General features: G+C 40.7%; 2 protein-coding genes across 2 annotated transcripts in view; one reads left to right on the forward strand and one right to left on the reverse strand.

Annotated features, from left to right (window-relative positions):
- Positions 1–5,311: 5,311 nt before the first annotated feature.
- LOC138978707 (tetratricopeptide repeat protein 36-like) lies at positions 5,312–12,331 on the reverse strand. Its single transcript, XM_070351502.1, has 4 exons — positions 12,165–12,331; positions 11,437–11,622; positions 10,692–10,793; positions 5,312–8,630 (listed from the first exon to the last, which is right to left on the reverse strand). The coding sequence occupies exons 1-4, from the start codon at positions 12,298–12,300 to the stop codon at positions 8,470–8,472; spliced, it is 585 nt and encodes a 194-aa protein (XP_070207603.1). The 5' UTR covers positions 12,301–12,331; the 3' UTR covers positions 5,312–8,469.
- Positions 12,332–12,496: 165 nt separating this feature from the next.
- Positions 12,497–15,244, forward strand: part of LOC138978708 (SUZ RNA-binding domain-containing-like) — a 21,610-nt gene continuing 18,862 nt past the window's right edge. The window contains exon 1 of the mRNA XM_070351503.1: positions 12,497–12,567. Coding sequence (XP_070207604.1) covers positions 12,508–12,567 — 60 coding nt within the window. The 5' untranslated portion in view covers positions 12,497–12,507. The remainder of the gene's footprint in view (positions 12,568–15,244) is intronic.

Consider the following 15,244-nt stretch of genomic DNA (forward strand, 5'->3'; position numbering starts at 1 on the left):
AAACATATACATATGTTATATTTGGATTGAAAACAAGCTCTGAAAATTAAAAATATAAAAATTATGATCAAAATTAAATTTCCGAAATCGATTTAAAAACAATTTCATCTTATTCCTTGTCGGTTTCTGATTCCAAAAACATATAGATATGATATGTTTGGATTAAAAACACGCTCAGAAAGTTAAAACGAACAGAGGTACAGAAAAGCGTGCTATGCAGCACAGCGAAACCACTACCGCGCTGAACAGGCTCGTCAGTTTCACTCCGTTATGCACAAGCGGCGGACTACGGTCATTGTGAAAAAATGCAGTGCGTTCAGTTTTATTCTGTGAGTTCCACAGCTTGACTAAATGTAGTAATTTCGCCTTACGCGACTTGTTAATCGTTTCCTTGAACAACAACAACACAACATTTACGTACCAGTTTTGCTCTCTTCATAATGAACGTGCTAGAATGCGGAACAACTGTATAATTGTGTTAAACATTTTGTATGTAGTTTCTTTCGTTTGAACAGAAGGACAGATTTTTGAACAGCGAGAACTAGTATTGTATCAAGTTTAGTCAATACCCTGTTAGGCCAAAAAGAAAAATGTCTGTTTCCGGTAACCCGACCGACCCTATTTTTAAGCGCCGACCCTAAAGTTTTTTTTTCGCTTTTCGCACCAAAAAACAAAAAACAAAAAAAAAAAAAAACCATGAGGTAATCGGTCGATGAGACTTCACAATCAAAGAGACTTACCTCCCGTTTCCGTCGTCACGCGAAAAAAACATGGCTGCCAATGACGCCGGGAATCCCTCTGAAGGGTCTGTGGCAAGATTTCCTCTTGCAGTTATTCTAACAAAACGTAAGAAAAAGGTTTAAAAAAAATTAAAAAAAAAAAAAACACGACCGACCGACCCTATTTTTTTCGGCGATGTTACCGGAAACAGACATATTTTTCTTTTTGGCCTTAGCTGGGGTTTTCCCACTTAATCTCTGAGTTTTCTTGGAAATGAAGATAAAGAAGCAATGCCAAAACTTTGAATGTATTTTGTGTCTTCATTTCTTTTGTTGAGATGCCAAGATTGCTTTTGAATGTTGTTTGTTTGTTTGTTTGTTTGTTTGTTTGCTTAACGCCCAGCCGACCACGAAGGGCCATATCAGGGCGGTGCTGCTTTGACATATAACGTGCGCCACACACAAGACAGAAGTCGCAGCACAGGCTTCATGTCTCACCCAGTCACATTATTCTGACACCGGACCAACCAGTCCTAGCACTAACCCCATAATGCCAGACGCCAGGCGGAGCAGCCACTAGATTGCCAATTTTAAAGTCTTAGGTATGACCCGGCCGGGGTTCGGGGTCGAACCCACGACCTCCCGATCACGGGGCGGACGCCTTACCACTAGGCCAACCGTGCCGGTTTGCTTTCGAATGAGGAAACGTATTTTCAGTTGCTTTGATAAAAAAAAAGGCTTTTCCAGCTGCAAAGTGAAAATCATCGACTGCGTGGAAGTAAACGATCAACGAACTCTTTGAACTGACAAGTTTAGACGGAACTCAAATGAACGGAGAGACTGTTTTGAACCCCTTACCTGCTGCAGAGTAATCATGATCATCAAAAGCGTGGAAGTAAAGGAACTAATAAATCAGCCTGCTGGCATGTTTAGACGGAATTCAAACAGATCGGAGCGAGGGGAATACGGGAAAGCAAGCAACGGGAGCGGCCATGAAATCAACGCGAAGAGGTGACGGGCGCAGTGGCTTAGTGGATGAGACACCGGAAGGTCGTGGGTTCGAATCCCCGCCGCGCCAGGGGAGTTAAGCGATGGCAACATTTTTAAGATTGCTTCCCTTATAGTTAATTACACTGGTGAGAATGAGCACTTTCAATAGCCAATTACGCGCGATAGGAGGAGATGGGACTTGATATCATTATATTTTTGCGGTCCTGTTATAAAGCCCTTTCCAGTGGCACAATAAAAAGTGTGCACTCTGGTTGGTCTTAACGGTGGATTTTTTCCGATCTGCCAGGTCAACTGATAATTATGCAGACCCGCCAGTGCCTTATCCCCCTTCGTGTGTACACGCAAGCACAAGACCAAGTGCGCACGGAAAAGATCCTGTAATCTATGTCAGATATCGGTAGGTTAAAGAGACACGAAAATACCTTGCATGCATCCCCCGAACGCGGCGTATGGCTGCCTAATTGGCGGGGTTAAAACTGTCACGCACGTAAAAGCCATGGGAGTTTCAGCCCATGGACGAAGAAGAAGACGGAGGGGTCACTCTACGAACTTCAAAAGCTGATACAGTTTTCTGCAGGGGGTGGGGGGGGGGGGGGGGGTAGGAGGGAAGGGAGAAAAGAAGAAAATAACGGCTGAAACAAAACACAACTTCCTCATAAAGAGACCGAACTGTGACAATCCATGTTTCCCAGGAAGCTTGTCATTCTATGTTTTATCCGTTCAGGAAAAGCTGAGTGTCCATTGGAGTTCGGTTTCTTGCACGTTATTTTAGCTGTCAAGTTCTGTCAGAGTTGGGCTACTTGAACCAGAGACTATGCTTGAACTGTCATATGCCGATAGAGAAAGACTTCTTGCATTGCCAAGTGCCGTAAGACTTGGACTTCTCTCATTTTTAAATGCAGTAAGTTAGGTCCCTAACACTGTCAAATGTCGATAGAGTAAGGCTTCCTTCATTGCCAAATACCGTAAGATTTGGACTTCTCGCACTTTTAAATGCAGTTAGTTAGGTCACTTACACTGTCAAATCATGTCAATAGATTAAATGTAAAAGATCTGTAAACCAAGAAAACCCAGGGAGATAGTACACACCCACAAGCCCTTCGATCTGTGTATGTGACACCCCTAAAATCCAGTGTCTCCATTTAGGTGATGCAAAAGTAGCTGAGTTTTTTTTTCTTTCCGCAAAATCTTTCCAAAACCTATAGTCTGCCCTTCCCTCGATCGGTTTACTACAATGGAAAGACACACTGAAAGTGATATTATATAGTCTAGCAAACAACCGATGTCTCTAATCGCCCCAAGAGCTATATATACTCAGGTGGGGGTTGTAATTCTGTGACCACACACCAGGAATACCTTTAAACGTTAGAGCGCTGAATACCTCAAATAATAAACGGCTTGGTTTGGAAAGGGGATCCCAGACTGTGATTACAAAAATTAAAAAAAGGTCACAAGAGAGCGATTCTCTTCATGGAGGTAAATTTACAAACATTATTACAGGAGATCTATAAAACTCAGCAGGGTCTCAAAAGGAAGTTGAGTTGGACTTGATCAAGGGGGGTCGGGAGAGAGAGCGGGGGGGGGGGGGGGGGGTATAAGAGTCTTACGAGGGGGGGGGGGGGGGGCCATTGTACAGCAGCTTTAGGGTGCATGGTCTACTTTTACCTGAGACAGACGACAGTAGTTCAGATAGCAGTGAATACTAATGAACATAACCTTCACTGTGCTTCCTGGGTCATGGACGACCCAGAGCCTCACAATAGTGTCTGTATCTCTGAAAATATCGCGAGTTTTTGATTAAGACTTCAAGTAATCCTCAAACACATTAGGATCCTCCCATCGACCGTATTCTGAAGGATTATCTTTGTAAACAAAGAAATAAACAATGACGTAATTTGAACTGGGCAGTCCGGATGATGTGGGTCGTAGGCGACTCATATGCGTGAAAAGAAGGATTTTACCATGTTTATCCCTATTCGGATGGCGTGGGTCGTGTACGACCAATACTTTTTACGATGAATGCTTCTTTTAAAGTATGGGTCGTACACGACCCACGTCATCCGGACTGTGTAGTGCAACGCTTGATATCATTGGTGAAGGTATAATTAAGTCATCATGGCAAATGTCTGGGTGCATGTCAGTCTGTTCCCACTGCGTGACGGTAAATTTAAGGGTTTGTGGAGATGGACACAGCCATGCAGGGAGATTCAAGTCAGTGAACACAGTAGTATGTGTGTGTATGTGTGTGCGTGCGTGTGTGTGTATGTGAGTGTGTGTGTGTGTGATTGTGTGTGTGTGTGATTATGTGTGTCAAGTGTTATTGTGTGTGTGTTTGTGTGTGTGTGTGTGTATGTGAGTGTGTGTGTGTGTGATTGTGTGTGTGTGTGATTATGTGTGTCAAGTGTTATTGTGTGTGTGTTTGTGTGTGTGTATGTTTGTGTGCGTGTGTGTGTGCTAGTGTGAGTGAGACTATGTGTGTGTGTGTGTGTGTGTGTGTGTGTGTGTAATTATGTGTCTGTGCGTGTGTGTGTGTTTGTGTGCCTTTTCCTTCTTCTTTTCACTACTTTGGTAATCAATCTTATGGTCAGACATGTTTTGATTTTTGCTTTGTTTTCGAAGTGTCTGATGTAGTCCTTTTCGGTGAAATTTCACGGTCAGTTGGTTATTAGCTGCTGGTCATTTCTGACATTTGATGAACAAAGTTAATTTTGAAAAGCACACACACACACACACACACACACACACACAATCACTTTTGAGTTGACCAGAGGTACAGTATATGTATTCTTTCTTTATTTGGTGTTTAACGTCGTTTTCAACCACGAAGGTTATATCGCGACGGGGAAAGGGGGGAGAGGGGATAGAGCCACTTGTCAATTGTTTCTTGTTCACAAAAGCACTAATCAAAAATTTGCTCCAGGGGCTTGCAACGTAGTACAATGTATTACCTTACTGGGAGAATGCAAGTTTCCAGTACAAAGGACTTAACATTTCTTACATACTGCTTGAATAAAATCTTTACAAAAATTGACTATATTCTATACAAGAAACACTTAACAAGGGTAAAAGGAGAAACAGAATCCGTTAGTCGCCTCTTACGACATGCTGGGGAGCATCGGGTAAATTCTTTCTCGTCCCAACCAATATGGGACTCCCCCTAACCCGCGGGGTGTAGTATATGTATTGTTTCTTTCACCACAAAGAGAATATACATAAGTTAAACCATGAATAAATGCACATCACAATATAATGAGCTCTGGTGAATATGTATAGAACAGTATTTCATTCACAAAACATCAGCAAGTTCTAAAAATATGAAAGCTCCTGAATAATAAATTCAATGCACAGCATTATAGAATACTCGCCATGTATGAAAGCTGGAAGACGTGAACATGAGAAAAAGTGTACAATCTTAAAAACAATGCATCATTTTCTCCAGGATATATATATTCATATGGTACATACACGGAATCAGAATGGAATGTATCACAATACTATTGAACCTGTTCTGACAATTACCTGTCCATAATAACCACCTGGCTGATAAAACCACCTCAAAGGATCCCCAAACAAGGTGTCGCCATACAGCGATTCACCTTGTCATGGCAACCACCTGTCCATAATGACCGCTGTTGGTCAGTCCCTTTGGTGGCCGTTAGAGACAGGTTAGATTGTACATAGATATAATTTGCCTGAATTTTTAGAAACTTCCCGGTGATTAATGGAGTGAGGATAATAACACATCAGCAGTATCAGTAAACAAGGTCCACTCGGATCAGAGGACTGTGAATAAAGGGCGCTGTTTAATTAACCCTCTCTCCCCCAGAGCACCCAATACCGCCCACTTGAGCGCCTGCTTGCAGATCCCTGAAACACCCACTGTTCACAATGTTGTTATGATTGTATATCGATCTCCACTTCTACTGGCTTCCTGCGATGTTCGCACATTGATAATTTCGGAAAACTCGCAATAGTTACTTTGCTACAATTTCTTCAAGTTTGAAATTGTTACTTTCCATGTCACAGTAGGAAATGTCCCTTGGTCTTTCAACACAAGTCTCCCTGCCAAGAACGGACACTTGCAATATGGGGACAGCAGGTTGGTCCCAATGGTGTCTTGTCATAACAGATAACACTGTTAATACTTTTTGATGCTTTCAGCGCATCTGAGCTACCATGCAATGGTAATACATTAATTCAGTATAAATTATGCTGAACAAAGAGATTCTGTAACATAAGGCACTGTTGAATTATGACTATAATTAAAGACTGCAATATCTAGTGTCTGTATCAGAATAATCAATGAGTACACTATTCAGCTACTGACATCACAAAATAATGCTTCAGCATAATACTTTAAATGGCATACTGATCAGGAATTTCCAAGGGTTTCTGAATTGAGTTTGTCTGACATAAAATGTAAGAGCACTAGCAAGGACAATGAGACTTTTTTTTACTAGAGTATTCCAGCAGACAATTAATTTAGTGAAGAGCAGCTGGTTTTGAATTATCTCACAACCAAAATTACTTTCGACAATACAGCAGTTCATTATAAGCTAGCTGAATTAGCAAAATCTCATTAGCATTAAAATAAAATGAAAAATGTCAATTTTTCACAGCAAAATAAAAGGGAATTAGACAAAATGTGTCTGAATATCACATAAAATCATCACGGTTATGCATCCACTGATTGTCTGAGTATAACATTCTTCAAATTGCCTCATTCTATTTTCTAAGTGCTTAATCAATACACTACATATAAGAGAAACAAAAGTAAACCGGACATTAACAAGAATGTGAATACAAAACCGACCCAACACCACCACAAACAACAAAGATACAGGAATGCAACTTAACATGTGACTACAAATGTAACATATGGTTCAAATAGAACCTTTATTTGTCAGGGACCATTAATTTTCAATGCATCAGTTGAGTCATATATTTTTAGCTATTGTATATTCAGACATGCAGATCTTACCAGTTACAGTATGTAACAAAGGTAAATATTTCTGCAAGTAAATTAAATGCACTAAAAATAAGTCTTTTGAGTTAAATACTAAATTCAGTGATATGTATGTGTGCACAAATTTATGTGGGTGTTTTTTTCTTCTGATTTCCAGTACATAACATCTGAGGTTTCACTGTATGCCCTGCATGTAACTTTTTTTCATTTTTTTTCTTTTCATTACTTTATTGTCCCTTTTTACATTTAGTCAAGTTTTGACTAAATGTTTTAACATAGAGTGGGGAATCGAGACGAGGGTCGTGGTGTGTGTGTGTGTGTGTGTGTGTGTGTGTGTGTGTGTGTGTTGAGTGATTCAGACTAAACTACTGGGCCGATCTTTATGAAATTTGACATGAGAGTTCCTGGGTATGATATCCCCGGACGTTTTTTTCATTTTTTTGATAAATACCTTTGATGACGTCATATCCGGCTTTTTGTAAAAGTTGAGGCGGCACTGTCACACCCTCATTTTTCAATTAAATTGATTGAAATTTTGGCAAAGCAATCTTCAACGAAGGCCGGGGTTTTGTATTGCATTTCAGCTTGGTGGCTTAAAAACTAATGAGTAAGTTTGGTCATTAAAAATCGGAAACTTGTAATTAAAATTATTTTTTTATTAAACGATCCAAAAACAATTTCATCTTATTCTTTGTCATTTTCTGATTCCAAAAACATATACATATGTTATATTTGGATTAAAAACAATCTCTGAAAATTAAAAATATAAAAATTATGATCAAAATTAAATTTCCGAAATCGTTTTAAAAACTATTTCATCTTATTCCTTGTCGGTTCCTGATTCCAAAAACATATAGATATGATATGTTTGGATTAAAAACACGCTCAGAAAGTTAAAACGAAGAGAGGTACAGTAAAGCACAGCGCAATCGCTACCGCGCCAAACAGGCTCTCACTTTTACTGCCTTTTGCACTAGCGGTGGACTACGTTCAGTTTCATTCTGTGAGTTCCACAGCTTGACTAAATGTAGTAATTTCGCCTTACGCGACTTGTTTAATATCATTTTCATTACTTTATCGTCCCATCACTGGGAAATTCGGGTCGCTTCCTCCCAGTGGTAAGCTAGCAACAATAGTGAGTTGGTTTTTTAGTTCAACCCATGAACATTTTTGAGTTTAATAGTGAATTGAGTCAAATGTGTGTATGTGTGTGTGTGTGTATGTGTATGTTTGTATGTATGTGTGAGTGTGTTTGTGTTTTTTGTTGTTGTTTGTTTGCTTAACGCCCAGCCGACCACGAAGGGCCATATCAGGGCGGTGCTGCTTTGACATATAACGTGGGCCACACACAAGACAGAAGTCGCAGCACAGGCTTCATGTCTCACCCAGTCACATTATTCTGACACCGGACCAACCAGTCCTAGCACTAACCCCATAATGCCAGACACCAGGCGGAGCAGCCACTAGATTGCCAATTTTAAAGTCTTAGGTATGACCCGGCCGGGGTTCGAACCCACGACCTCCCGATCACGGGGCGGACGCCTTACCACTAGGCCAACCGTGCTGGTGTGTGTGTGTGTGTGTGTGTGTGTGTGAGTGAATGTGATTGTGTACTTCACATCCATAAATGTATACATGAACAAATGTCCCCTTCATTTTAAGACTCCCTCCTACCTGTATTTAAAACCCAATTTTCTCAGATTTTTGGAGGTCTTAAAAGCCCCATTTTTCCACTGTATCCCCTTCAACTTGTCATTTCTTTCTCAGCATCGTTCATTGTGCTTCCTCCCCTGTGCGGAGCTTGGTCATGACTTGGCTCAGCATCTGGTTGCAGAGGGCGGCGTATGGGTTGAGAGCCACCACCATCTGCTTGGCATATTCGTTGCCAAGGTGAGCTGCTGCCTTGAAGTCTTCCAAGGCACCTTGCTCGTCCCCTGCAAGAATAAATATCGACAATTTGTTTTTAAGGATTATTTTTTTTGTATTGTATATATATATATTCTTCTTCTTCTTCTGCGTTCATGAGCTGAAACTCCCAGGTACACTTGTGTTTCCTGCACAAGTGGTTTTGTGTGTGTGTGTGTGTGTGTGTGTGTGTGTGTGTGTGTGTGTGTGTGTGTGTGTGTGTGTGCTCTTATGCATGTGCTTATGCGTGTGCTTATGTGTGTGTATGCATACATTCAGTATGGGAAAATGTCCTTTCTTGAAAATCTAATTCTCATGTGCTTATCCTGATAAATGTTGGTTTCGGTAAAACAATCGGACATACAGTCGAACTCGCTTAAGACGAATCACTGGGGATCGGAAAAAAAGTTCGTCTTAACCAAAATTCGTATTAAGAAAATTGATTGATTTTTTTTTTTTTTAAGTCTTGTACATTTTATGGTGTTTCAATTTGTTTCTTTCACAACTTTCATGCTGCTTCACGTTTAGACAATAAAGTGACATATTCAGTTACATGTTCATGTGTGTCTCATGTTGAGTGATGATTGTTGAGTTTGAGTGAGAGTGAGCACACAGATGTTTCATCCAGTTGTTACGTTTTTGGTCACACACACGCACACACTGACACTGTCCACATTCGCGGTGTTCCTATCATTTGTCCGGAATCACTTACCTTGGCGACGGGTAGCAAACCTTGGCCAATTTAGTTTTTTTTGTGTGTGTTGCAACATGATGTTCAAATCCAAATCGAAAGCACTGACTGACTGATAAACTATCGCGAACCGGCGAACGCAAACGTTGAGAGTGTGGTTTCCCTTGTCCAAGGGAAACCACTCTGGCATCTATATTTTTTGGCAATGGCTCCCGTTCAAAACATTGATGTTTCGTTTTTGGTATTCGCGAAGGAAATAAACGTCAGTCAGTCATTCATGTTCAGTGTCTGAGCTATCAATCACTTTGATTCTAAATTTGAAATTGTTTTGTGAGTACAGTGTAATCAGTTTAACTTTATTCAGTGATCGGTTGAGCAATGGTTCAAGCAGTCGACGCAAGGGAAGACTTTGACACATGTATTCAAACTTCTCAAATTCCCATGATATGTCGATCTCGGGACGAGTTTAAAGATTTCGTCATAAGCGTGAGTAAATTACAGACATTATGCATGCTTGGGAATCCAAAAAGTGCTCGTTATAAGCATAAATTCGTTATAAAGAATTCGTTTTAAGCATTTTTTTTAAGCATGAAGAAAGAGGTATTCAGTTGGGAACTTAAAACTAATACGTTATAAGTCAAAATTCGTAACTAGCGTGTTCGTTTTAAGTGGGTTCGACTGTATAATTTTTCCTTGTTATCTTTGAAATGGATCAGGTTGTTCAATTTCAAAACTCATGCCTGCAAGCAAGACTTTTCCTTAGTTCATCAAAGACTGACAAAATAAAAGGTATAACCAGAAACAAATGCTGTTTTCCATAATTGTTCAGTGGAACCCCCCTTTTAAGACCTTCAACAATCTAAGAAAATCGGGTCTTAAAAAGGTAAATTTACAGAGGTTATGAACAGAAAAACTGTGAAAATGGGATCTCAAAAGGGAGGAAGTCTTAAATTGGGGGGTCTTAAACGGGGGGTTTCACTCCTTCTTCTTTGTTCATGGGCTTAGACTCCCACGTTCACTCATGTTTTTAGCACGAGTGGATTTTTACGTGTATGACCGTTTTTACCCCGGGCAGCATACGCCAATTTTGGGGGAGGCATGCTGGGTATGTTCGTGTTTCTATAACCCACCGAACTCTGACATGGATTACAGGATCTTTTTCGTGCGCACTTGGTCTTGTGCTTGCGAGTACACACGAAGGGGGTTAAGTCACTAGCAGGTCTGCACATAAGTTGACCTGGGAGATCGGAAAAATCACCACTCTTAACCCACTCTTAACCCACCAGGCGGCAGCGACCGGGATTCGAACTCACGACCTCCCGATTAGGAGGCCGACATCTTCCCACCACCCACTGCGCCCGTCGGGGCTCCACGGTATCTTCATGACTTTTGGACCTACCCTCTAGTCTCCTGATCAGTCCTCTTTGAGTGAAAGCCTGACACGCAGACCGCCCCTCTCCTTTGCTCAGCACCACTGCCATGTTCAAATCCTCCATTGCTCCTGAGTAAAATGAATAAATGGGTAAAGAAAGAAATAAGTAAAAACCGCCCTAAACGATGTCTTAACACATGAAGGTAGAGGTAACTTTTGTTCACTGTTCAAAAGAATCAGATGATGACAACAATATGTTGAAATGGAACATTTAGACTAATTTCAATTAAAAAAGACATCAGAACGCCTGAAACCCCCTACACTGCATGTATCGATTTCAATGAACCACGTCCTATTTATTTCCGTATTATACTTTTATAGAAGAAAAAACCAAAAAAAGCCAAGAGAAACAATTTTCATAAAAGCCAGACAAAAAGTTGAAAGGAAAATACTACATACATAGAAATGTGGAAAGAAAAATGCATACACTCATCCCCCATCCCCATAGTCCCCCCCTTCAGCCCTGAAAGTCAAAAAAATGGTGTACTAGCCTTTGGCTAGTGATTCTGAAAATTTACTAGCCAGAGAGCAAACTTGACTCGCAAACCAACAATTTGTTCAGCAACTTTACTCGCATTTGGTGAGTAGATGAACATTTCTACTTGCCAGTTACATGTTTCTACTCGCCATGGCGAGTAAAATACTCGCCACTGGCACTTTCAGGCCTGCCCTACCACCCAACATATATTTACACTCTACACAGATATCCCACCTTTAGTATCCCCCTTGAGGCGAAGACACTGAGCGCGATTGTTGTAGGCGGAAGGCCAGTGTGGAGCCACAGTGATGGCCTGAGAGAAATAATCCAGTGCCCGGTCCATGTCCCCGCTCTCTGCCGCCTTTACTCCCTCCACTTCCAGTTCCTTTGCCTCCACCACATGTTTGTCTTCTGGTACAACTAGAGAGAAAAAAGGAAGTTGGATGAATGAGAGGAGGCCAAAGTTTTGCGTCAAAGCCCAAAGAATGGATAAGAATTTTGTTATGGTTGAACATGTAATTATTTTTGATATTCTTAATAGAAGTTTAACTTTAAGCAATGCAGAGTTTTTGTTACTAATGACTCCAAGTAGCTAGAAGTATGCACTTAGGATTTAACACTGGATCAACACATGCATTGCATGCACAAATGTGCATGCACACATGAATGATGCATACACACATGCACACACGCACACACACACACACACGCACACACACATAAACACACGCGCATGCACACACACACAGATACACAAACACACATATTTTAAGGGGAAAGATAGGATCAATGAGGGTTTACATCATGCTTACCACTGTTATGTTTTCACTAGGATTGCTTAAAATAAGCACTAGGCTTGAGTTAGAAATCCTAAATGCCATTATATATTGTTCTCATAGCCACCTCTCTGAAGGACATCCACTGGAATGTTAAGTTTCACCAAAATCGCATTTATGTCTTACCTTCAGAAAGCGCAGCCTGTTCGGCCTCGACATCAATGTCGCTTGAAGGCAATCCAGGGTTGAAAATACGACTCAGGATTGCTTTATCGTGCCCTGAAATGTCGTCTGCATGGTCACATTTGCTAGTGTTCGCCATCTTGAAAGTTACAAGTCAAAACGAAAGTTGTAAGTCGTAACAACCAAACACTATCGTAGAAATTATAGATACAACTTTTTAACGCGATAAAAGGAGTCATCTATTGTCATTTAAAGTAAAAATTAAGAAATCCAACGCTACGTATTTATTTTATACTGTTTAATACTTCCCTACTTTTTACGACAACCGCCAGCGAATCTGCTCACCATGATGGCGGAAAATTGTAGAGACGTTCTCGATAGCTGGGAAGATCAGGTGGACAGCGGGGTAAGTAATTCCTTTTGTTTAAGTTACTGTCAGATTATCCCACTACAGGTATTAAATTCCAGCTAGCCGGTACTTCTGGGGTTCATGTTATGACATCGACCAAATAAACGGCCTTTTCACCAGCGGAAATGTGGCTTTTGGCCCAATATCTGAGAAAAAAATTATCATCTTCCCTGCCGTTTGACTGAAAACGTGTTCCCTCTTTCCGTCTGATCTTATCCAAAGCGGCATATAAGAAATTCAAAGAAATCACTGTCAGTAAAAATGTGTGTGTGTGTGTGTGTGTGTGTGTGTGTGTGTGTGTGTGTGTGTGTGTGTTTCAACTGTTTGTGAGTCTGTTACTGTAACATTCATCTGAAGTTAAATCAGCTGACTCAGTGACTTGGTACACTTTAATCAATATTAACAGCTATTGTGTTTTCAGCGTAGCAATAGGGTCCGATATTTAGACGAGACAAGTATAATGCCGACGAGTCGAAGATGAGTCGCATTATACTTGTTCGAGTCTAAATATCGGACCCTATTGCTACGCTGAAAATACAATAGCGATTATATAGCTGTTCTGACCTTGATTTGTTGTTCCAAACTTACAAAATGACAGTTTTTGCGTCGATCTCAGGTTTTGATAGCAGACGCCGTTTCTTATGCGCATTAGTTTTGCGCAGGCGCCACACTGACTTTGGAGAAGAAAAAAACCGATTTGACAACACAGCTGTTAAACAGCGTTTTATTAGTTTATTCGTATACAACAAAAAGAAGTTTGAGTTTTTTTAATTTTGAACAAGACTACTTATGAAGAAGACCAAAACACAACATCAACGGAAAACTAGAAGCAACTGAAGAACTAGGATGCAACAAGGGGAGGAGATGAGAACAGCTAATCCGTACAACGCGAGCAGACGACAGCGAAGTTTTCAGTTTGGGTGAATGGCATTTATACTTGTCTCGTCATGAAGCGAATTTTTCAACCTCAGTTATAAACGACTACATGAATGTTAGTGCCATGGGTTGTACATCAATACTTCAGAGGGGAAGTGGGGTATTTAGTGTGGAGTTACGAGATAAGAAAAGCCGAATGCGAAAGTTTGTGTCAGTCGGCAACTATGCTCACACAGGCACACAAAAACGGCTGTTCTGTTTTACTCCCCTGTTTGTACATCTTTCGACTTTGGGCATTTTGTGGTGTTTAGGGACAGAAAATAATTGGTTTAGTCCTGTTTCATCGGGAAGTTAGCGGAAAAGGGTATGCTATCGACATTTGTAAAGCTGAAAAACATTCCCGAGAAGAATTTCAAGTTGTCAGTGTATGCTGTTGTCGATTGTTAACATGGAATGGTACAGATGGGTAAACCGGAACCATGCGTCTTTGTTATTGCCAATATGCTTTTGGATATTGGCAAAAATGGCCGACTCCCGTAGCATTATGCTTTGATGATGATGTTGAGACCATCCAATCACAGCCCCCGAATTCCCCCACGTGTCCATCAGAATAGCTACAGTGAAACCCGGCTATATTGAAGTAGGCTATATTGAAATCCCGGCTATATTGAAGAATTTTTCAGGTCCCGGCTGAAGCTCTACTTTGTCTTTGTTAAAAAATGTTGGCTACATTGAAGTCGGCTATATTGAAATCCCGGCTATATTGAAACAAAAATTCAGCCCACGGGACGTTTTTACCTGGCTATATTAAATATTTGCTCAAAAGATTTGTTTAACTTTTTATTTTCAAGAACAATGACTGCGCGGGCGCCGAATGATATGACACGCCTCTGTCAGCGCAATCAGTTGAGGAAGGGGAGAGGCTGATCAGCATCAACTTTCGAGTCAGGAGGTCTCTGATAACAATTACAGTCTAACAATGCCGCGGGCCTCTGACAACTATACGCCATGTAGTCTCAGTTGTGGTGCGTAGATCTCCCCGACTTAATTTCTCTTGTTCATGCGAGTAGTTTCCCTTTGTACACTAGCAAAAATGGCTGCAAAACAAACGCGTAAGGCGAAATAACAACATTTAGTCAAGCTGTCGAACTCACAGAATGAAACTGAACGCACTGCATTTTTTTCACAATGACCGTAGTCCGCCGCTCGGACAAAAGGCAGTGAAATTAACGAGCCTGTTTAGCGCGGTAGTGGTTGGGCTGTGCTGCAAAGCACGCTTTTCTGTACCTCTCTTCGCTTTAACTTTCTGAGCGTGTTTTTAATCCAAACATATCATATCTATATGTTTTTGGAATCAGGAACCGACAAGGAATAAAATTAAATTGTTTTTAAATCGATTTCGGAAATTTATTTTTAATCATAATTTTTATATTTTTTATTTTTATAGCTTGTTTTTAATCCGAATATATAGAGAATACTACATGGCTTGCTGTGTCGTACCAGATTTACACTCATTGTTTTTTTAAATATTGAACTGCGAGCGAAAGCGAGCTGTTCACTATTTGAAAAAGCAACGAGTGTAAATCTGGTACGACACAGCAAGCCATGTAGTATTCTGTTTATCCTACATACTGTACTTACGTGTATTTTACTGAAAATGTCTTGCAGTCGAGGCAACTAAATTGAAGACGCTTGTTTTGGAACCTCGATCTCTTCTAAAGCCTCGTGCAATCTATTACGTCAAAGCAAAGAAACGTCACTCTGAAAGTGTCACAGGCGTGACGTGTTAGTTCTAAAG

Source organism: Littorina saxatilis, linkage group LG10 (genome assembly GCF_037325665.1).
Source record: "Littorina saxatilis isolate snail1 linkage group LG10, US_GU_Lsax_2.0, whole genome shotgun sequence".
Classification (NCBI taxonomy): domain Eukaryota; kingdom Metazoa; phylum Mollusca; class Gastropoda; order Littorinimorpha; family Littorinidae; genus Littorina; species Littorina saxatilis.

Coding starts and splice junctions, on each gene's coding strand:
- LOC138978707 (XM_070351502.1), bottom strand. CDS start 12,300: ATGGCGAACACTAGCAAATGTGACCATGCAGACGACATTTCAGGGCAC. Junction 11,623..12,164: donor ACAGGCTGCGCTTTCTGAAG/GTAAGACATAAA, acceptor TTTTCTCTCTAG/TTGTACCAGAAGACAAACAT. Junction 8,631..10,691: donor ACTGATCAGGAGACTAGAGG/GTAGGTCCAAAA, acceptor TTATTCTTGCAG/GGGACGAGCAAGGTGCCTTG.